The sequence below is a fragment of the Solea senegalensis genome, linkage group LG2 (genome assembly GCF_019176455.1).
Source record: "Solea senegalensis isolate Sse05_10M linkage group LG2, IFAPA_SoseM_1, whole genome shotgun sequence".
NCBI classification, from domain to species: Eukaryota; Metazoa; Chordata; class Actinopteri; order Pleuronectiformes; family Soleidae; genus Solea; species Solea senegalensis.
Window position 1 is genome coordinate 26,439,557 of NC_058022.1, and position 22,320 is coordinate 26,461,876.

A 22,320-nucleotide genomic window follows, 5' to 3' on the forward strand; every position below is an offset into this window, starting at 1 on the left:
CCGATTATTAGTTTCTCTAAACAACTAGGACAAAGGGAAAAGAACATCTACAACAAAATCCTGCCTTTCAACACTGACTCCATGTTAGTAATATATTAGTAACATTGTACATGAATAAAATATACTATGTATTATACATTGTTAAGACTCTTTACTATTTATTACATCCCAAAAAAGAAGGTATTATTGCATCTCTTGAAGTAACCATGGTCCTGCAGCTAGACGGTCTCCATTTCACCGCCATGCAGGTATTTGTTTGTTTATTTTTTCATTTTAATTTTTTAAAAACAATTAGCTTCTGATGCTAACACATCGAGGGTCATTTGGAAAGGAGATCACATGTCCTTGGATGACACTTAGAGACAAGTAGACAAAGAGTACACAGGTGGAAAACATAGAGCTGCTAAAGTTCAGCACTGGCAAATTCAACAAGGTTTTCAAAAAAGCCAAGGCCAAGTAAAGCTAGAGTTGCTCAAGGTTCCCAAACTATGGTGCCATGCTAGCTGAGCTCGAATATGACATTATCCAATAAATTGTCCTCGGATAAGATACACTCACCTTGACTTTGCCCAATAAGTTGAATGAGAAGATAAATATGGAAACATTTAACCCAACATTTAACACGCAATATTTGTGAGGACAATTTAAAAGAAATGGTGTTTATGCAGACTGGCTATTTTTGTGCTAAGCTAAAATAGGGATGGATCTTCTCATCTAATAGAAGAGAACACAAACCATCAAACTTTGCGAAAATGTACATTTTGTCCGTGAACTTTTATTTTACTGGAGGAGAGAAGTGTAATCTAGTGATGGGAAAGCCTGGAGCAACATGATCTGTCACTGTCACAAAAACATTTAGATACACAGAAAATATAAAATGTACATTTAATACTTTCCCAAAAAGGGTACTACATTTGCTATATAGCCAACAAATTTAGATATGACTGAAATAGATTAGTATTGGCAAATATCTGCTTTCGATTTTTCTGTTGTGAGGTGCATAAAGTCGATAAATGCTGCACGTTAGATCCACAAGTTTGTGGGGTTTTCTGTGGCAGATTGGTTTTAAAGGAGTCATACTGGAAAAATATAAAAAACATACAAAATACAAATAAAGTTTAAAAATTGTTTAAAATTTTTATGTAATTGGCCCATCAACACACACGTGTCATGTAATTCTGGCTTCCCTCTGTTGCTGGTTTCACCAAACATCAAATCAGAACACAGATGTGTCTCAGCTCCTCAAGTTAATACTGTTTCTAACACATTTTTGTTTCACACAACTTGCACACAGACTTGTATAACAAAAAAACACAGTGTAGCACAGTACAAAGGTGGTTGAGTGTGGCACGGTACAGTTTTTTTTTGTTTTGTTTTTTCTCTTTCTTTTTTCTTTCTTTCCTTTTTTATCAATTTACTGATCGACAGCTCAATGGCACCGCCACCATGTGTCATCACAAACTTGTCTCCCTGTCCAGTCTCTTCTCACGCCGCCGCTGCTTGTGTTGCTTTTCGCCACCACAGGAACAACTGCATGATACAGCAGGAAAATCCACTTTCATTATCTTTGCAGGGACCTTCATTTTGCATTTTCCAACGGTAAAAGTGCAAAAGCATCACAGACAACATGCAAATGTATCTCATAGAGTGTAAAAGGATAGTTCACTTGTTTTGACACGTTGGCGTCACTTCCTAAACTGCTCACTCAATCTGCAATTTTACATCACAGCACTAGTGCCGTCTCGATCAGGGAGTTCAAACGTGTTATTTTGTGACTTCAGGGTTTGAATTCCTTCAGTTGTGTTTACCTTAATGACACAAACTTATCAAATGAGGCAGGAGAAAACCAACAGCTCCTGTGTCTCTACAAACTAAAAACACTGATTTTATTTATGAACTTTGATGCACAAGAGTGAGCAGTTTACTAAAACTTAATAGGCTGTTTTGACAGTAAGATAAACTGAAGCAGCCATTGATTTTTTTGGGTGAGCCTTTTGTTAAGTTGCTGAAATCTGCTTTTCCTTGCGCTCAGTGTTAACTAGGTGTCCAAAAAACCCTGAACTGTCCCTTTAACATCAGCGACATTTTCATTTGGCAACTTTTACGGCATGCTGCAAATGACATCATAAAATATGTCCTTGAAGTACCATGCACACCCAGACCATGCTGTGCTGTCAGTCCGCCAACATTCATTTATTACTAACTTATCTCACCATTCCCTGAGTATAATCTCAATCGTCCCTCGCAGCAGCATGGACCCACATCCATTTTCATCATGCAGCACTCAGTAATAAACACACAGGACAAGACAAGTTCCATGCTAGCAGGGACTGGGAACCACTTACCTTTGGGATATCAGCTTCTGAGAGGTTAGGAAGGGGAACTTAAGGTGGGATGGAATGAGAGAAGCAGGCAGGAGATTACTATGTTAGTCTACTCTGCTGGAAATGTGCCTGGGCAGCGCACATTCATCACAGATAAAAAAAAACCTTTTGTCTAAACAAACTGACTCCTCAGTTTCCTGGAAAAATATCAAATGTAAATATTCCACAACATTACAATAACAAACACCTGCCACTGCTTTAATGCTTTTTTTTTAATGACTTTGTAATAATACATGTAAGCTCTGGAATCAGTGTGCATGCAGAAATGTGACGTGTGACTGATGTTGCTGTGAGAGTGTTGTGGAAGAGGAGGCCAACCTTTTAGCGCTTGGTTCTTTCTTTGTGCTCTCCGCAGGGCTAACGCCTTTCCATACATTCCCAAAAGATCCTTTGGACATCTCATCAGTGATGTTTACTGTGGACGGGTCACTCCTTCAAACGCACATTACAGAGGACACACAACATAAACATTACGTGTAATCCAAAGGTTTGGCTTGAGCTCATCCTATATTCATCCTTTAGATTCAACAGCAAAAGTAGCATCAGTACTGAAAGGAAATGCAATAGAATTTATCTCTTAACTGAGCCATTTGAATTATGCTCCTTGATATAACATTGAAATAAAACTTTTCTCCTGTCTTCTTATTTCTATCTGAATTGGCATTTGCACCAACAATAATGTGATTAAACATCAAAATGCCTTACTTGTAGTGTCCCTCCAGTGGCACTTGCACAATGCCTTCCTCCTCTACAATAATACTGTGTTCCTCCTGAAGACAGAGACAAGAGATCATCTAAAACACTGCATGGGTAGCAGCTGCAGAGGTGGAAAGTTAAAGCAACACTATGTGACTTCTGCAGGACGAGCTGTCACTGTAGCACACACGTAGTTAGACAGCACCAAAGTCCATAGAGAAAACTAGTATTAGCTCATTTAGCTCATGGGGATTTAGGAGCTGCTAAGTACTGCAAACTCGCTTTGTAAGTATTTGTTATGACTTCAATCTCAATAATCTGATTTCAAACACTAAGGTCACACAAAACAACAACAAATTGTTATTGTCTGATGGAGGCAGAAATGGATCAATACCTCCTGTGTGCTGTTATGTGAATTCAATGATTTTCTCTATGGATTTTTGTGCAGCAGAATGAGCAGTTGACAAACTTTAGTTTCCTGTTGGAAAAGGCCACATAATGTGTCAAACATACACACTAATCTATACAATTACACTTAAAAGATTCGGAACTATAACTATAAGATAAAAAACACTGCATGAGTTTCTTTAGAGCAACCACAGTGATCTTGGTCACATCTCAGCAATGTAACCTTTACTGCACCTCTTGTGCCGCATCCTCCAACTTCTTCTTCTTCCACTCGGGAATCAGGTCATCCAACCAGCTCAGTTCTCTCTTGGAGAAGATTAAGTCCAGTAGCTTACGAATAAACACCAGGGCCAACACCTGGTGCAGCAGAAACAGGCATCAAAAGCCATGTACAGCACACAAATATAGAGCTTTAGTGTACGCAATGAATTAAAACAAACACAAACAACACACGGGTTACCATCATAGGGAAGACGATGGCAGCCTTGGAGGTCTTGATGACCCACAGCAGGACCAAGCAGCTGAGCTGGACGATGGTGAAGAGGTGCACCTTCCTCAGAGGGACATGGCGCAGGTAGATAAAATCTGGTTGATGTTTGGCTGGCATGCCAAACAACTTCAGTCGGTCGAAGAACTACACAGAGACAAAGCAAAGTATGTGAAAGGATTGTTCCTGAATCTTTTTCTGGATCTTCTCTTTTCTCAGAGGCAGAGAGTTTCTAGACTCACCTGAATCCCTCTGAGTGAGGACGCCCCCATGTACAGAAAGACTCCATACAGCACAGGCATGGGGATAAACTAGAGATAGAGAGAGATTTCTTAGTTATCCTTGGCCATAATCATAGAACTGGCAAATATGATTAAATGACCAACATCATATCTAAATACTAATTTTTTTCCTCCACACCTTGAGCACAGAGGTCATGAAGACGGAGCAGCCCATCAGGGTGAAGATCATGAGTCCAGTGAAGCGCTGCTCTCGGATGCCCAGGAACTTGGGCTGCTCTCCGGGGGCTGAGCACTCCGACTCCAGCTTCAGGCTGTTCACGTGCGAGATGGAGAGCACGGTGGCCGCCACAAACCACGGCAGGCCCATCACTGAACACACTCCCAGCATCACCCCCACCACAAACAGGTCCAGGTGGTAGCCACAGCCTTTCTGCAGGAGCCAAACCAGGCCAACAAGTCATGTAGATAAAGTAGTGCTTGTGGGGGGAATAATTAAGTTGTGACTCTCGTGAAGCTTTCAAATACCTTCAACTTGTGCTCCTTCCTGTTGATAATGACAGCTGTAATCTGCTGGTCCATGAAAATGAGGATGGTGCAGAGCAGAGCTGGGATGAAGGTGATGATGGTGGTCCACCAGGGATTGGGCCCCACAGGGTTTATAATCCAGCCACGATCATCCCTGGTTGGCTAAAGGAAGAAAAAAGAAGTCAAGTACCACCAGAGAAAATATATAATAAAAAATAAAGGAGGCAGATTTATTACCAATAAAATAATTTGCCCTCTCCTCCTCACATATACTTCAGACACTGGTATAGTGACATTAGATTGAAATGGAGCAAGAGATAAGGTGACTCTAATTATTATTATTTAATTTCTTATCATTATTTTCGTTATCATTATCATTTTTCTACACTATCTGGTCAATATCCCTCAGCTTCACTCCAAACACATAACCCGGTATATACAGTAGAACAAGATTTTTAATTTACCAGAAGAAGCTCATGTACTACTGCTGATGCATGTTTGAGAACCATAGACTTAAGGAATAACAAGAATTTGAACTCCTGTTTATCAGAAATATACTTTATATCACCATATTTCATCACAATTGCACTGGCATTTAATGTGTGCTTATTTATATTGAGATTTATGCTCATTGCTGTAAATTAATATCACAGTCAACCTTGTGTAGCTTAAGCATTCCTCGTTCAAACCAGTAATAACCTTTTTATAAGCTTGCATAATTTTGTCAAGCAGTGTAAAAAAAAAGGAGGACCTAAATGCAGGTTGCAAAAATGAAATGAGTATTTACTAAAACAAACTATTAAAAGGCAAAAAGAAAAACTCAAGCAAAAAAAAAAATTACCTTTATAACACAAGGAGGGGAAACATGGGGGAACAGGAACAGGAAATACTTACTTTGAATTTGTTGGGGACCTGTAGTTTAGGAGAGGGGATCCCGACTGCATAATCCACAAGAACCATAGTGAGGATAGTGATGAAGACGGCAAAGTCGCTGATAATAGACCTCACCTGAAGAGGACACAAGGGGACACAATTGTCAGACTAAGACGTCTCACAGTTAAACACTTTCTACTTACTCTACTATTTTAGCCAGACTACAGTGTGAGGCCCATCACCACAAGGTGGCACTAGCGTGCTTCAGATCAGTGTGTCAACATCACGCCACACAGTGTCATCCCAATGATAAATCATAGAGATTTCATACATAGAATGGCCACACAGCCTGCAGGAGTTTTTCTCTATTATAAAACAACCACTAGATGGCGGCATACTCTAAAAGGTCAGGTAATTCTGTTCAGTGTCATCTCTGGACAAAATGAAGGGCTACATCATGTTCAGTTTTGCAGATATCATACCATCTGAGAACAGTATCAAACAGGAAGGCTAACTCAGAACATACTTGAAGAAATAACAACCGCACTGCAGTAAAGAGGAAGGTGAGAGTGTGATACAGACCTTGGTTGGGAAGTAGCGACTTGTCTTGAACTCCTTGAGGAAGGCAGACATGAAGACGGTGGTGAAGAAGAGGACCACGCACCAGAAGAGGACGTCGGGAATGTAGGGACCATGGGGGCCACAGGCAGTGCCTTCAAAATCCCCGTGCAACATCTCGCACTCCTACTGGCACCAGAGGACACGGTGATGATGATGATGATGGTGGGTTAGACAAGAATAATGTTGCCAGGAGAAATGATTAGAGGGACAGTAAGGAAGACGAACAGGTGAGAGATGTCAGTGATGAATTAGTGATGTCAGACTCTTGGTTATTTTAAAATTTTTTAATTTTTGTTAATAACTCTTCCTTTTTATTATTATTTCAGTTCTGCATATTTATAAGTTTTCTGCTTATCATTATTATACTAAAGCAAAATTCATTTGCACAGAGTCCCAGTCGTCTCATATGATCCTGCCTCTCAATTTGCTGCCATGCAGTCTGTCTAACAAGTGTGCGTGGGAGTGACGCAGCACGCTGCCACTGCTGTGTCTGATTCCAGTCTGACGTGGAGAGAATCCACTCTTCAAGCTGGATCTCATTCTCTACGGTTAAATCCTGTGAAATCCTGCCCACATGTTCTTAATCCCCACGTAGACTTATGACGCTCGTTGAAAAAGCAGAGTGATGCGTAAGTGAGACACAACAACACGGGGCCAGTGCCAGACGGCTGGGTCTTTCTTTCTCTCTCAGTAGCAAATAAAAATACAAATACAACCCTCCTGATGGTTGATGTAGAAGGCATTCGATTCTGAATCGATGTCTTTAATTCACCACAATAAAGACTATACAGAGAAATAGTGATTTCACCTAATTCCCTCAATTCACTTCACACTATTTTCTTCATGAAGATGTTTTAGATCTGCCAACTTCCAGAGTGAGAGTAAGGATTCCTGTACTTCCCGAGCAATTGACAATCTCTGACTTCTTGATAAGTTTGCTATAATAAGATTCAGCACAGCACAAGTATCCTGCCATATACTTTCCTTCAAATGTCAAGTCTGCCTTACCTTGACCTCCAGCATGGTCCAATTAACCTGTGAAGCCGTGATGTTCCTCTCCTCCCAGAAGCGCAGAGTCTTATTGCTGGGGTTCATGGGCTCCACACAGGCACACCTATAGAAGACATTTAAATATGAGTATCATTTTAGTTTGGTTTATAAGCCAGTACACAAGGCTACTGCTTCTCTTCCTGGGGTTTAAATTTAACATAGAAGAAACATCACAATAAATCCACATTATATAACAATACAATTACAAAACAGAAGAAAATGACAATATCTGCACACATCCATGTATTATTAAGAGCTTATAAAGTGGATTTCAAGTTTACAGGTGATTTTTATCCACGTGTAGAGAGAGGACATGGTTCAGTCCAGAAGGACTTTGGTGAGAGAATCAGAATGAAACTGAAGGCTCTACATGAGAGGAACAAATATATAGTCACTTAATAATTGATAATCAGTATTTGCGGCTCACATATTTCATAACACAACACATATGAAAAGGCACAGTGCTCTACATACAATGACTCATTCTACTAGCGTTCTCCAAAACTTAAATGTCAGCTTGGTCCCCTGCAGTCAGTGCACTATACGAGAATAGAAAACTGCAGAAGGAGCTCTTGGCTCAGACATGCTTAAATTGCTAGATAATGCATGATGCCTATGACACACACACACACACACAGACACACTCTCAACATGGGATTCTTCTCCATAAAGCAAAAGCCATTACTGACAAAGAGGACAGTGTGTGTGCTATACAATTGTACATCTGTCCTTTCATGATGCAGGGATCCGTTTGAAGCCATGTGTGCTAATGTGCTTCCTTCCTTCGTTCGTACTGAACACATGCTCAATAATCGCCACGTCTCAACTCAAGCATGAAGTAAACTAAAACTTTATTGCTCAATTTATTGTATTTTATTTCCTCACTTTAAAGGTTTTAGCTATGTACAGTTCCTGTTTGCAATTCTCTCATGGAGCTGAGAAATGGGCTCTTTTCACTGCAGGAAAATCACTTGAGTAAATGATCTAATTAATGATGGCTGAGTCTCTCTTTTTCTAATGATTTGCATCAGGGTGAGTAGGGTTATTATTAAACTAAGAATTGGAAAACATACATAAAACAGACACAAACAGTGAAATGGTATTCAAATAAGCATTTTGTTCCTTTTGGGTGCAGATGGCTGTGTTCCATTTAGCTTCCTCAGTATCAGGATGCATGCTGATTCACGATCACACTGTTCTGCCTACTATGAACTGAATAGAGCCATTGTTACTGTGACCAGTAACACCTGCACTTTTCCTGCTAAAACATGTTAAAATGGCTGCACAGCCCATTTAGTATTTTTCATTTACTTTATTAAAAAGTACTTACGAGTACTGTGTGAGTTTCTGAAGGTTGTTGTTTTTATTTATGGGATAATGCACTCCCAGGTGGAAAAGCTTCTCCAGGGCCTCATAGATGAAGATGATGCAAATAAGTGAAGCAAAAGCTTCCTCGGTGAAGCGTGTAATGTAACAGACAAGTGAGCTGGCATCAGTGGCCACCAGCAGTAGACAGAAGAAGGACGTCCACAGGCCAATACAGGCCCTCAGGGAAAGGTAAGAGAGGCCGTATTCCCTGAGTGAGACAAGACACAAACACACACACACACACACACAGAAGGAGTGAAGGTACAGGGAGTTAGAGGTGACGCACATCTGCTCCACTGTAGAATTAAAATATTCGACAATTCTTTATGGAAAACAAATAAACAATAGAACCCACTTGCAGAACTTGAAGAGGATCTTCTCAAAGACAAGAACGGGCCCCGTGCTGCCCAGGATGGTGAGAGGCTGACCAGCACAAAGAGAGTATGCAATTCCAGTCATGGAGGCCCCGAACAGGGACTCGATAGCACTCTGGAAACACAGGGAAAAACGCACACATGAATTGACTGATTCACTTCACTTTGCTTTTCTAGATTTTGGAATACATTTTTACATTTTCTGAGTAATAACACACGCTAAACATAATAGGTTAACATTTGTCAACTTTTTCCTGCGCTCGTCTGACAATAAAAATCCCACTTTTAACAATAAACAATCCTCACTTAACATTTAACGACATTTCTTACCACGCGTCCCTCTGTGGCCTCTCCAAGGAGTCCTCCAAAGGTGATGACGGGTGACATGCAAGCGCAGTAGAGGAAGAGGAAAGAGGCCAGACACTGCAGACTGATGGCATCTGTGTAGTCGGAAAGGTAGTGAGGGGCCTTTCGCTTGATGTCCATGACAAACCCGCCAAACAGTCTGTGAAGAAATGACTGCGATGAGATAAAGCTGATGTGAATCCTCACAAATGAGGGCATTTTCATGCAAAATCTTGTCTGTAACCAACATATTCTGTCACTTGGATTATTTACTGGATTGTCAGTATTCAGTATTTGGTAGTGCAAACTTCAAATGAAGAGTTTCTGTGTTTCTACACGTGAACCACAAGACAAGATATTTTAAATTGGTTAAAGCACTCATAATGTGCTATAATCCAGGTTTCTCAATCAGGTGTGTTGGAACATCTACAAAATGTAGCGGGCCAGGAAAGCCTGTTTCAATCTACTCTTTCACTGTCTCTGACTCTCAGTGAGCAAGTGAACAGACACTCATGCTGCAGCAACATTGGAGCGGGTTAAATTAGCTCAAGGCGGTTGCTATGGCAACAGTCGGAGAGACAGTATGCTTGGTCTGTGCAGAAGTGATGCCGTGTCCCAGGCAGTGGCTGTGGTGGTGAGAGGGGGTTGATGGCTGGGACTGGGCCAGACTTAGCAAACTACTGCTCAGCAGCAGCAGCAGCAGCAGCGGAACCGCATCGTTCCATCCTCAGCTAATAAACTCACTGACATGTCCAGTCAACCACAGCTCTACTGCAATTTCATTGTTTCCACCTGGATGATGACAGAATGATAGAGTATCATCTTGAATCCCGTCTGTAAAACTTTACATTCCCCATTACACCTATTATTACGATACACACATTTCTCTGAAATGACAATCTTGATATCCTGACCTTATCAAAGCTGGGTTTATGAAATGGAATAAGGCACATTTTGAATTTCTATCCTTTCATGCATGATCATTTTACTAAACTTAAACTTCCAGCTACTAAATTAACTGTTAATCAATCCTTCACTTAGTCTTGATGACTTGTTATTACTTTTTTGTGCGTCACATTCCTATACCTTGGCCTTTGTTTTATTTCTAGTGCTTTAAATTATTTGGACTTCTTGGCACTGTTTAGACTTTGATTTTCCCGTTTACTGTTTTGTTTTCTCCTGGTAGATTTTCTAAATTTTCAGTTTAATGGTTGTTAAATAAAACTGTTTCCTGTGTCTCGTTGTCTCTCCCGCCCTCATGTATATAAATACTCTTCCTAATACCTTTGTTCTCTGTCAGATTGTCTGTGTTGCTTCTTATCAACTCCTTGTGTCCTGTTCTGCCTGTGGTTCTGGATCTTTGTAAATTTTTGACATATTCCTTGTGGTATAGGATTATTTTGTTTGAAATTATTATCATTTCCTGAAAAATTTGGACTTATGGGCAGTTACAGTCAGTAATTGAGTCCTCAGCAAGACTTTCAATCCTCATTCTTCTTTAATTGGAAATTTCTGCCCTGTTCGATTTGTGTGAAAACTAACTGGAAATTGTCCAACCAGCTTCATAAACAAAATGTCCAGATAATATCTGAGTGAGCTCATGTGAGAAACTGGATACAGTAAGTTCAGAATTGGGGAGTTTTCTGCCCGGTCCATGTTTATGTCAAGTGCCGCCACCTTGCATGGATCCTCCAGAGATTCTCTTGTTGTTGTGAATGCATCTCACCAGATAATGTCCCACTGTGCTCAAAATGTGTGAATGTAAAACTCAAAAGAATGTTTGGACCCAAATCCCAGGACATTACCCTGAGTTAAAAATGTCTTTAGCCTCAGGACTTTGACAGTAAATGTAGTCGAAAGTATCCTACAAGACTTTATCCGATCAGAAGCCAGAGCTCCACAAGGAGGTGGTCTTCTCTGCTGTGAGTTCAGGCTTTTTGTCCACATTTGGCCCCCACTTGTCGGATGTGATCATAAGGTGACAGCAGCAGTGGACAAGTTAGCCAAAATATAATTAATAACAACTTTAAATGGAAAACAAACGTAGTGAAGTAAGAGGTGTTGTATAGAGATGATTAAAAATATAAATCAGCATACAGGGAGCGAGAGGGAGAAGGGGGTGGCTGCTCCCACACACATTGAGGGCCCTGTGAGAGATTAAATATCATCATAACTTGCAGAAGATGCAGCTGAAAGCAAAAGGGCTGCATGGGAAATTTGCTGAGTGATGAAGTTACAGTTCTGCATAGAATAAATAAAACCATTCCCATCAGCAGTGCCAGTGCCAAACCAAGTTTCCGCCATCTGAGGCTTATGAAGAGTTTTTTGCACTCGTGTACGAATGAGGCCAGACTGTCTAACCTCACCTTGCTGTGTGTGCAGTGGGACATTGACAGTGACAAGGAGAAAGTGGTTGAAGAAGAGACGGTAGCCCATGCACAAAGTGTATTGTTGTTGTCTGTCAGTCAAATGTTTGCTCTCAAACATTTGTTTTTGAAAGTGGCTCAGTTTTTGTTGTAGTTTGCTCAGTAAGTGGTCATTTTTTGTGTTATTGGAAGAAATATGATAGGGTCAGTGATATATCAGTACCATATTTAATCAAGTGTTTATGGAGTAAGAGCAGCAGCGTGCATTATTTGTGAGCCAGTATACATACTTGAATTAGTATGAATTCATTTTAAATATTGAGGACAGTCTTCAGGGCACAGAGTGACTCTACACTTGTCAAGAATTAAAGGCTAAACAAAAGGTCCTTGTAGAGTTTGAGTGTGACGAATTAGAATGGACTAGCAGGGTACTTTGATTCCTTCAAAGAGCTAAATGTATAGTTTGGGGATAGGGAGGCAGCACACAGGCGACAGGAAGACGGGAACAAAGAAGAGCTCCAAGAGCTCAGGGCTGTACATCACAAATCATGTTGCTTTTCTCTCCAACACTTACTTCCCAGTGCGCTGGAGCTCAGGGCCACCGTGCCCCCCGTGTTCCTCTGACTCTCCCAGATCGGTCACACCGTTGGGAACGGGAGGAATCTTGCGCTTTTCCTGTGAGGATAAAAATCATGTCAGACACTGGACAGTACAATAACAATCAGACTAGTTGGATGACAAATGAGTAATCTGCAATTCTGAGATCTGACATATTCTGAAGTGCATTACATCAGAATAACAACATAACTGCACAGTAGATGTGCCATTAAATCACAACAGGAGCCTAATGAGGGAAAAAAACAGGACCTTAGAAACCCTAGAAATCATCTGAAGCAGCAATCTGTCAGAACAACATTTATATACCAAACAAGATGGCGGCTCACTTTTCAAAGAACACAAAAATAACTAATGGTGGTAAAATAACATTGTTTCATAGAGATTGACAGCAGAACCCTGGGGAGCAGCATCAAAGCCTGCAGTTGAGCGAAGACAGAAGTTGAACCATATCTCAGCAAGCAGTGCCAAGCAGCATGAAGAGCGGTAATAAAGATCTGAAGGAAATCTCAAACTTTAAACCGTCACAAATGGATTGTTACTGTACTGCATGTGGTTTATATGTTTATATGTTTTTTTTATCAAGTGATAGGCTGATAACAAAAAACAAAAAGTTAATATATGCACACCTGAGAGGGCACATTCTTGGGAGGTTCTATTCTGATTGAGGGGTCCCACTCTCCAGGAGGCAACACTGTCACCTGGTCCAGAAACTCATCAATGCCCGCCACCAGGTCATTCCTGTCTTTGGCTTTGTAAGCAACATCATGGAAAATCTGTGGAGCAGATAAAGGAACATACATGACTCATTTGTATGTACATGTGTAACATTTGTGGTCCACTATGATTCAGAAACATGCTCACAGTAGAGTGAAAGGGTGAAAATGATCTTTCACCACAGTTTCAATGCCTATATCTGTAAAATATGCCACTCTTTTACCCTTTTCAAAATAAAATTACTCTAGGGTTTCAGTTCCCTGAGTCTATTCTGTTTACTTCAACAAGACTTTTATTGCGAAATATTTAAACACAATGTTATACTATAGAGTCCTAACATGTAGTTGAGTACATGGGCATATTAAAATGTATATCATTTATGGAGATTTTCTAGATTACATAGCAGCAGATCTGCAGTAGTCACGCTCCCTCTGTGAGCAACAGAGGTGTCAGAGCTAGAATAATTAACCTTAAAGTTCCCATGACATGGCTCTTGAAACACTAACACACATTTGTACGTTTGGTGATGAATCATGTTGTACTTGGGAGAGCAGACTATTGAGCAATCAAGTGCTCTATGATTCTTCCGATGCCCATCCCAACATAGCATGTACAGTGGTGGCAAGAAGTCCTCCCCGTCAGAGTAGACTCTTCCTTACAGCTCATTTGAACCAGAAGTATGTAAATATACAGAAGCTACTTACACTCTGAGAGCCATATAACTGTATGAGGACTTCAATTTTATTGCATTTGCACAAGACTCACCTCATCAGTCATCAGCGTAGCAATAGACCGGCCAATTTCATGATACTGTGGACCTTTTCCCAGAGGGCCAAGCAGGATGAAAAGAAACCTGTTCCAAGACAGAGGACAACAGGTTTTTGGCAGCGATCACTTCCTTCTCTAATGGTACATTTTGAGGATTATCAACTCAGGTATTTTGAAATAGAATATGGAGACCAAGAGACGAGCATTTTTCCCTCAGGTTTGTGTATTTACCTGGTGGTGATGGGAACCTCAGCCAGGCCATTGAGCAGCACAGCAGGTGCCAGGCGGACAAAAGCCACCACAGGGCGTTCAAGGAATTCCAGCTCCCCCACTAGGACATTGGACGCCTCAGCACCAGGAGGGATTTTCTTCATGAAGTGGAGGTCAATCTGTGATATAAATAAAGAAAACAAATACACTTTTGAAGAAAACCTCAGGATAAAAGATATGATCTGTTTTTTATTAAAAGAGATTTAACAAGAGCAAGGTGGGTTAAAAGGAGAAAATAATGGCTGAATGTTATTCCAATGAGCCACACACACCAAAAGAAAATAAACTAAACTGCTGTCAAATTCGTGTCAGTTTCCCAGGGAAAGAAGCACACAGTGGCCATTTCACATGTAACCCAATCTTGGTTAAATATCCAGTGCTAGTTATGTGTTCAGCTAACAGTGCTGGTAGATAAACAGTAGGATCAGCGGTGGGTCTGCTCGCTCACCTTGCTGAAGTCGACAGCACTGTTTTCACGGCTGACGTCCTGTTTGCCCTCATTGTTGGCCGGCTGGGACTGAGGTGAGACCGTTTGGCCTGTCAGACAGAGCAGGAAACCCATTAGCATGGAGGCTCAGCCTATCACAACACTACTTTCCCACACTAAGACAAAGGTCTCCAGTGAGTGACTACAGGCTACAGTTACATTGTGAGAAAAACATGGTACAACAGGGGAAGGTTTCTCCTGAGTGACAGAAGTGTACCTGCTGAGTTATCTTCTAAATGGTGCAGTGGTGCTTTTAGCAAAAACGAAAGCTTTAAAAATTCATGTTAAGCAAACTGCATGAGGTGCAATCATTAACCTTTATTATTTAATTTACACATATCAGTTGGTTTTTTTTAATTTAATTTCACTAAATCAAAGTCAAAGATTGCTCCCAACATCAGTTTCAAATAACAAGGTTATCTGATAAGTTTATAGTGAAAAGCTTTCTTAATTAGGAACTGGTGACTGTCATGAGTTATGAATGCGATATAGCTTTTCTGCCCAACAAACTGTTGACAATGAAAAGAAGTGGAGAGCATTATCATGAAAATTGCTACGACATACATTTTCTGTTCAAGCACACACATAAAAAAACTTCCTACCATGGTAAAAGTGAAGAAAATACAAAGTTTTCTTTGTACAACAAGAACATTGCACTGTGAGCTTTGCATAAAGAGAGGTTTTATGACTGTACATAATGCCTCTCATGATGATACTCTCCAAATGTAATGCATTTGTTTATCTACTATTTCTACTTAGGCATGGGACGATATGAAAATCCCTGTCAAGATTATCCTGAGGAAATAATTTAGATTTGTAGTATTGCTTTAGTAATTGTAAAAAAATTTGCTTTACCACATATTTTAGTTTCTTAAATGTAAACAAGCCGAGCCATCTATCCATAGTCTACTTTGTATCATAGACTTTCAAAAATGTCTGTCTGTAGTTGTATTTACAGTGTAGTGTAAGCATGTGTAATGTTAAAGATGATACAAGCACGGCAGCATTTTCAATGATTGTTTTCTTTGAATCATGACTATCTCTATCACCAGAACCGACTTAATCATGATGCATGATAATATCATATATTGTCCCATTCCTACTTCTACTACTACTGTGGATTATTAGTGTTAAGCATCAGCTGGGGCATCATGGTTGCCTGTGAAAGTCTCCAGCTCTGTGTCTTTCTGTGCAACACTAGGACGTTTGACATTGGTTTCGCCAATGAGCACATCTGGGGTCATGTTGTCATGGCTACAGGAGGAGCTCAAAGCTGACAGAGGGGAGGACAGACATCACATGCAACACACACACACACACTGCGGCCATGCCACACTGGAACATGCTTTTTTGGGTGACATTCCCGGGGAGTGCTTTTTCAGGCAAACACTTGGGAGGTTTTATGGTCTGACAATTCAGGCCATTTACTGCTTAATTGAATGACACATGTGCACACACACACAGACACACACACACACACACACCGCAGACAAGAACAAACACACAAACATGGAAAACACAAACAAGAGGAGAAAATGAGATCTCAAGTAGCAGTTAAACAGCATTTTACTGATGGACACACTGGATACATCACACAAAGGATTACAACAGTACACATAAAAAACTGCATATATTCACACACAACATACATATTGTCACCATAAAAAAACTTGTGTGTAAGTGTGCCATGCGATCAGACAACCTGCTCACCATTCTTGTCCATGGAATGAGGCTCAGACTGCTTCTTGCCAATATCGGCAAAAGATCGGACAATGGGGATGCGGTTGGCCAGTTTCTTTTGGTTTTGGTGGTGGTGCTGTTTGAGCAGAGCCTCTCGGATTCTCTTCCTGTCTTCCTGGCCCACAGGGCCCGACGCCTCATACTGATCCAGGACCATGTCTGAGAAACACAGGGATGTTGGTCTGCACATTATTTAAACTGTTCATTTTTATTTCACAAAGGTTACTCATGAAAGTGTGTTTCTGTGAGGTACCACAGACTAATCTGATAAAAGGCAGTTTTGCACAGAATTGACGACACAAAAAGCAAATATCTGAGATGTGTGTTGTTTGTTTTTTTTTAAAGTGGAATTCCCATTAAAATGAAGTATTTACATTTAAAATCTGAAGATTAAGATCTACTGTAATAGCAATGTGGAAAAGAACAAGGTACGGAAAATAGACAATAAAACAATAGCTCTGGTTCTGCTGCATGAAATTTGAGTGGCTGGTTTTCAAAAACTTTGTTTTCAATAATAGAGCATGTAATGTTAAAAAGAAGATGTCCATGAATGGAGCCTTGAGGAACTCCATATTTTGGGTTGGAACTGCTCAAGTCTGATTTCTTTTCATTTCTTGAGTCAAACAGGACCGTGGAGTGTTTACCTGCAATCTCCTCCAGTGAGTTAGCCCTCATATCCAGCATCACAGTTCCGTTCATGATGCAGCTGCGAAGCTCAAAAAGACTGTGTAGGGACAGTGTGGCTACATATGGTTTACTCCACCGCTCACCACCATCCTCAACATCCTCCTCAAACTTCAGCCACCTGCAAACAAAAACAAGAGCTAAATCACGTTCTCTGATGCCACATAATTCCAATTTTCTATCCCGAATCTATAATTTACACATCCTGAAAGGTTTAGAGCTACAAGAAAGCTCCATCATACGCTTGATGTCACCAACAGAATCTATAAGTCGCAGTGCAACAGAGGAAGGACACTACAGCTGACCAGACCCAGCTCATGTAGCCGACCGCCGAAGCGTACCTGGCCGTCTCTTTCCACTCTGCGTCCTCACCCTCCCTGAGACAGATTTCATCCAGCTCGGTGAACAGGGCATGGGGGATATGTTCCTCATCGCCATCCTCTGTCCCCAAGAGGAACTGCACCCTCTGAGCTGGTGTGTCTGCTGCAGCAAGCGGGACAGTGACAGGATGGATATTAATCGGGAGAGGAGCAGGAAGGAAAAGGGAGCATTCGGAAAATAATAGGAAATATAGGAATTATAGATGGAAAATAAAAACAGTTTGGAGTGTGAATGAGTGAATTCTCTCTGTAAATTAAGATAAATACAAATTTAGAGTTTGCTTGAGTCCATCTTGGACACCTACTGTGTGAGGGGGATTCTCGTCCATCGTCAGCTGAGGAGTCCCTCTCCTTGGACCTCTTCCTGTGTCTGTGTCCGTGGTGACGATGGCGTCGGTGCGACCTCCTACCCAACGGTACATGAACCCCAATGTAGAGAGTGCGGTGACCTGGAGACAACATGTAAGAGACACATTTAACTCAGTCTGTCCTTTAGAGTCAACATTAAAAATGTTTCTCCTACAGAACAGCAATATTAACTTATCAAGGAAACTGAAAACATTTAAATCTTTCATTAAAATCTAAATTCTACTTATTTTTTCAGTCAATCCAAACAAATTGCAATGAAGGTGAAGTTTGAATCTGTTTCGACACAGTGAAGAAGACGGAGTAGTATCTTCAGTACAGCACTGATACATGAAAGCATAAAAGTGTATTATAAGACAATGGGAGGTGATCTGTAACAAAACAGTTACTAAAGTACAATTATTCAGGTTCATCAGTGGAAAAGAAAAGAAACTTAAGCTTTGTCTTTCTTTGAGGCATTCCTCTATTATTTATTTCCACTCTGTTGAGGAAACAGTTATTACTCATTAACTGGAATTAAAAAAAAGAAAGAAAAAAAGATAGTGTATGCGTGCTACAATATATTATTTGTCCAGTAAATTCCCATAGATTCCCATGAATTCCCATGGATATACTGTGGTTCCACTGCCCTACATGTTATAGACATGTCCTTGCTCAACACCTGATTCAAATAAAGGCTTTTGTAGTGCTTGCTGATGAGCCGACCATAACAACCCATTTATTTGAATCCAGAACATGCAGTGGAACCCCAGGACCAGGATTGAGAAACCAAGTTATATTGTATTTATAGCATCTCTTCCAGAAGTATAACCTTACTATAAACTATTGTTTTATTGTCTGCCAGTATACCAAGTTGACCAATGTGAAATGTTTTGAGATGGTGAGTCATTTTCATTAGGATTCATGTTGGAGAGGTAGTCAGGACAATGGCCATCTGTATTGTTGTTGTTGTTTTAGGCTATTTTGTACACCAAGTTATGACTAAATAGTGTCCTTTTACTAAGCTACCCCCAAAACCTGTCTGACCTTGGCAGTCATTGCTGGTGCAGCTTTTGTCAAAGTTGTACAGATATGACACAGAGCTGAAAAAAGGTCTCAAGGAAAGGGTTGTTATTTTGGTTTCAGTTACGGTAAGAAATCTCATTATTTTCTCATTTGCCTTTAGTCTGAGGGATAAATATCTGAAGTGAATGCCTTCAATTGGTTTAACTTACTAAGATGTATTACTGATCACATTATAGCCCAATTAGTAGAATCAAGCAATGCACAGGTACAAAATTTAATCACAATGGCACCACAGCATTTTAAGGCAGCAACTTTGCAGACATAGATCCAGGATAAAGGACAAGTGGGGTCTAATGAGAAAACTAACTTTGTGTCATAATACATTTGTAGTTGGGGAGTGTGTTTCACTCTGCCAGAGCTTGTCCTGCCATGGATGCAACCACCCAGAGCAAATTGCTGTTAGAGTGCGATAAATTATGTATGTCAGACAGAGAGGGAAGAGGAGGAGAGACTTACACTGCACATGAAGCAAATTTCCTAATAAAAAAACAACATTCCAGCAGACAGGAACAATGAGGTAGAGGAGCTAAAAATAAAGACGGAACAGCAGAGCTTATGCTTATTAAGTAAGACTCATGAGTGGAGGCCTTATCGTCTGCTGAGGTCATAGTATGCCTTTATCTCTCTGTCACCTTATCTCAGTGGTGTGTGTGTGTGTGCGTGTGTGATTTAGTACTTGTTTATTTCATGTCCTTAAGTGTTTTCATGTGTATTTTCATGCATTTTCTGCTCACTGAGACAAGTCAGTGCTGATTGGTTGGCTCTGACTGTGCAGCTCTATAGTGCTGCAGGTCAAAGTTATTTTTGATATGTCTAGTTTTGCAGGGCTATGCTGTCTGTGGGGTTACATTTATGTTTTTGTTTCATATTAAAAAATTATTAGCTATTTTCCTAAACAGCTGGTTATTACGAACTTTGTTGACGTTGCTAGGAAATAATTAGTTAATTAGGGATTATAGCAGTGGATACATCTGCATTTGGTGCCATGTCACAAAATGTCACATCATGGTATGGACAGCACATAATTCTTGTTATTAGGTTATATTAGCGCTAGGCAGTATGGCTTATAAATAATATGTTAATATTCTATGCTGTGTCCCAATTTACAGTATTTTAATAGATCTCAATCTAACGCTTTTGTGTGAAATAAAAGTTCAGCTGTAGCACAAACAATCAGGCTTAAAGGTTTTCTGACATAAGTTTGGCTTTAAGTTTGATGTCAATCACATGTCTTTGTAATTGGTATTTAATTCAACATAATATGTGACTATGACTCATGAATATCAGTACTGCCATAGCCTATAAAATCTGGAAGAAATCTAAGATAATATTTTCTTATAATATATATACATATAATAATATATCTTATGTTTTAATGTTAAAATAATATCAATACAATAACCAATCATGTAACTAATACTTCATATTAGTACTAGATGTGTATGTAGGAACGAGGACGGTGCATGATGGAGCAGAAAGGGGCGGTCCTCCGACGTTACCACGGCACCAGACTACTGATCACAGCAACCGTCAACCAAAGACATCGAGAGTCCTTGAGATGAAAGCGTCATCTCACCGGCAGCTTTGTCAGAATCAAAGAGTGACATCTTTGCTTTAGTGTGGAGTGTTGCCATGACAACATAATTGGTGAATTCATCTTTATATTTTACCATGCCATTATGTTTGGTAAGTCATTCATTCATTGACACAACAAAATGACAATAACAGTGACAGGCAAAAGATAAGATTCCCCTCAAGTAAGTCACTTTACAAGATTTACACATAATCAGATATGAATCAGTCATTAGTGACACATTTCTGGAGTTATGACTAATATCATTGTATTCACTTGTCCTCTTGCTGTCCAGACACATTAATCCACAATACAGAAGATCTGAGTTTAATCAGTCCATCTGAGTCACCTTCATCTTGAGCACTCGAACTTTAGTGCATTTGCTTCTTAATTCCTTTTTAATGCTCTTCAAGTCAAATACAAAATGGGTTAATAAGAAGCAAGCAGGGTTCTACAAAGCAGATTGTCTTGAAACCATTATAATGTAAACACGTTTGGTCAGTTGTGCCTGAATTTCCACGCATCCGTGGGTTGAACGTGTAGGAGGGAGATAGTAGCAGCAACAGCAAGAGCAGGAACATTATAATGAAAGGGGCACATTCATGTACAGTATATTGTATTACTACTCCAGTATAACACAAGCAAGCAGTATATGGCTGCATTATCACCTGAAGCTTGACATGTATTCAGTCCACTCAGTACTTTTATCATGAGAATAATGAAGACAATAATGGGAAATCTATGTTGTTGAAAAAGTTCACTTCTGTTACACAAGGAGTTTCGATCAGATCCCTTATGTTTATTTAAATAAATAAGAATATTATATTGTATATATAATTTACGAATTCAGATGTAAATATTCATTCAAAATAATTGTGTGCTATCTAAAACCCAATGGCTTTAAATAAATAAAAAATAAATAAAGGGAAGCAGAAAAAGGATAGTGTCACTATGAATATTCTATATGGCTGTACATATATTATCCCATGATATACAGGTATATGATATATATAGAGAGAAATAGACCATGATGAGATGATGCCATTTTTAAATAGATATTATTTTTTCATTGTTTATTTAAAATAATCTTCAGTTGAAGTTCGCAACAGATAATTTTATCCCATTTTATGTTCTGCATTTGAAAGGGATTCTTGTTGTCACAGTCAAGTTGAAAGCCTTTTTTGTGCTAAGGTCTCTTTATCTATTCAGAACACTAATGGTCATCTCAGCCTCCTTTACAATGGACGACATGCTGACACAAACACACGCAGAGAAAACAGCTCTCAATCTCTGACGCAGCACAATTCCTAATGATTCACATTTAGAGTCAATAGGCATGTTTTATACAGACAGTAAACTCTGCTGTCAGAGATTCTGCCACAAGGCACGTTTTCTGCACACAAGCACGACTTATACTTTGTGGCAAGCAAATATCATTCTAGTCTAGTCTAGTTCAGCCAACCAGCGACTGCTGCTGAGGTGCATTATGGGAAACATAGCATCCAGTAATATCAAGGGGGTTTACCTTCTAGCTCTTCCTTCTCAAAGTTGGTGTTGAGCATGGAGCGTGTGCCCCCTCGATCCACCACCGCCTCCTCATCCGTTCTCTATGAGAGAGAGAGACACAGAGAGAGACACAGAGAGAGACACAGAGAGAGACACACAGAGAGAGTGCACAGTGTGTTATTTCTGTGTTCTCGCAATCAAAACAATAACAAAAGACATAGTTTGATAACATTGGGAAGCAGCATGGAATCGTGGGATTTGGTTTGCCGGTATCTCAAACATGGGGCCACCCCCAATCAATTTCATGTGGCCCGCCACTTAATCAGGTTTCAATGAGTTATAATGAGTAATGAGTTTCTATTGTGAATTATTACTAATTTCACATCAAAAGAAACACTTTTATTTTGAAA

At 40.0% G+C, this 22,320-nt stretch overlaps 1 protein-coding gene across 3 annotated transcripts; it reads right to left on the reverse strand.

The window, feature by feature from the left end:
- Window positions 1–1,135: 1,135 nt before the first annotated feature.
- On the reverse strand, window positions 1,136–22,007 carry LOC122761806 (sodium-driven chloride bicarbonate exchanger-like). Of its 3 annotated transcripts, XM_044017066.1 has the most exons (25): window positions 21,930–22,007; window positions 17,706–17,849; window positions 17,362–17,503; window positions 16,981–17,141; window positions 16,307–16,495; window positions 14,558–14,646; window positions 14,071–14,228; window positions 13,837–13,924; window positions 12,984–13,130; window positions 12,314–12,414; window positions 9,359–9,533; window positions 9,010–9,143; window positions 8,617–8,862; window positions 7,245–7,350; window positions 6,198–6,359; window positions 5,637–5,750; window positions 4,743–4,904; window positions 4,396–4,647; window positions 4,218–4,286; window positions 3,949–4,122; window positions 3,723–3,845; window positions 3,090–3,154; window positions 2,703–2,816; window positions 2,346–2,383; window positions 1,136–1,530 (listed from the first exon to the last, which is right to left on the reverse strand). In XM_044017066.1, exons 1-24 carry the CDS (start codon window positions 21,964–21,966, stop codon window positions 2,371–2,373), a joined length of 3,165 nt encoding a protein of 1,054 aa, XP_043873001.1. In that variant the 5' UTR covers window positions 21,967–22,007; the 3' UTR covers window positions 1,136–1,530; window positions 2,346–2,370. The 3 variants fall into 3 exon arrangements, with proteins under 3 accessions (XP_043873001.1, XP_043872992.1, XP_043872985.1); XM_044017057.1 differs by lacking the exon at window positions 2,346–2,383 and having other exon boundaries at window positions 17,362–17,500; XM_044017050.1 differs by lacking the exon at window positions 2,346–2,383.
- Between the last annotated feature and the right edge of the window lie 313 nt (window positions 22,008–22,320).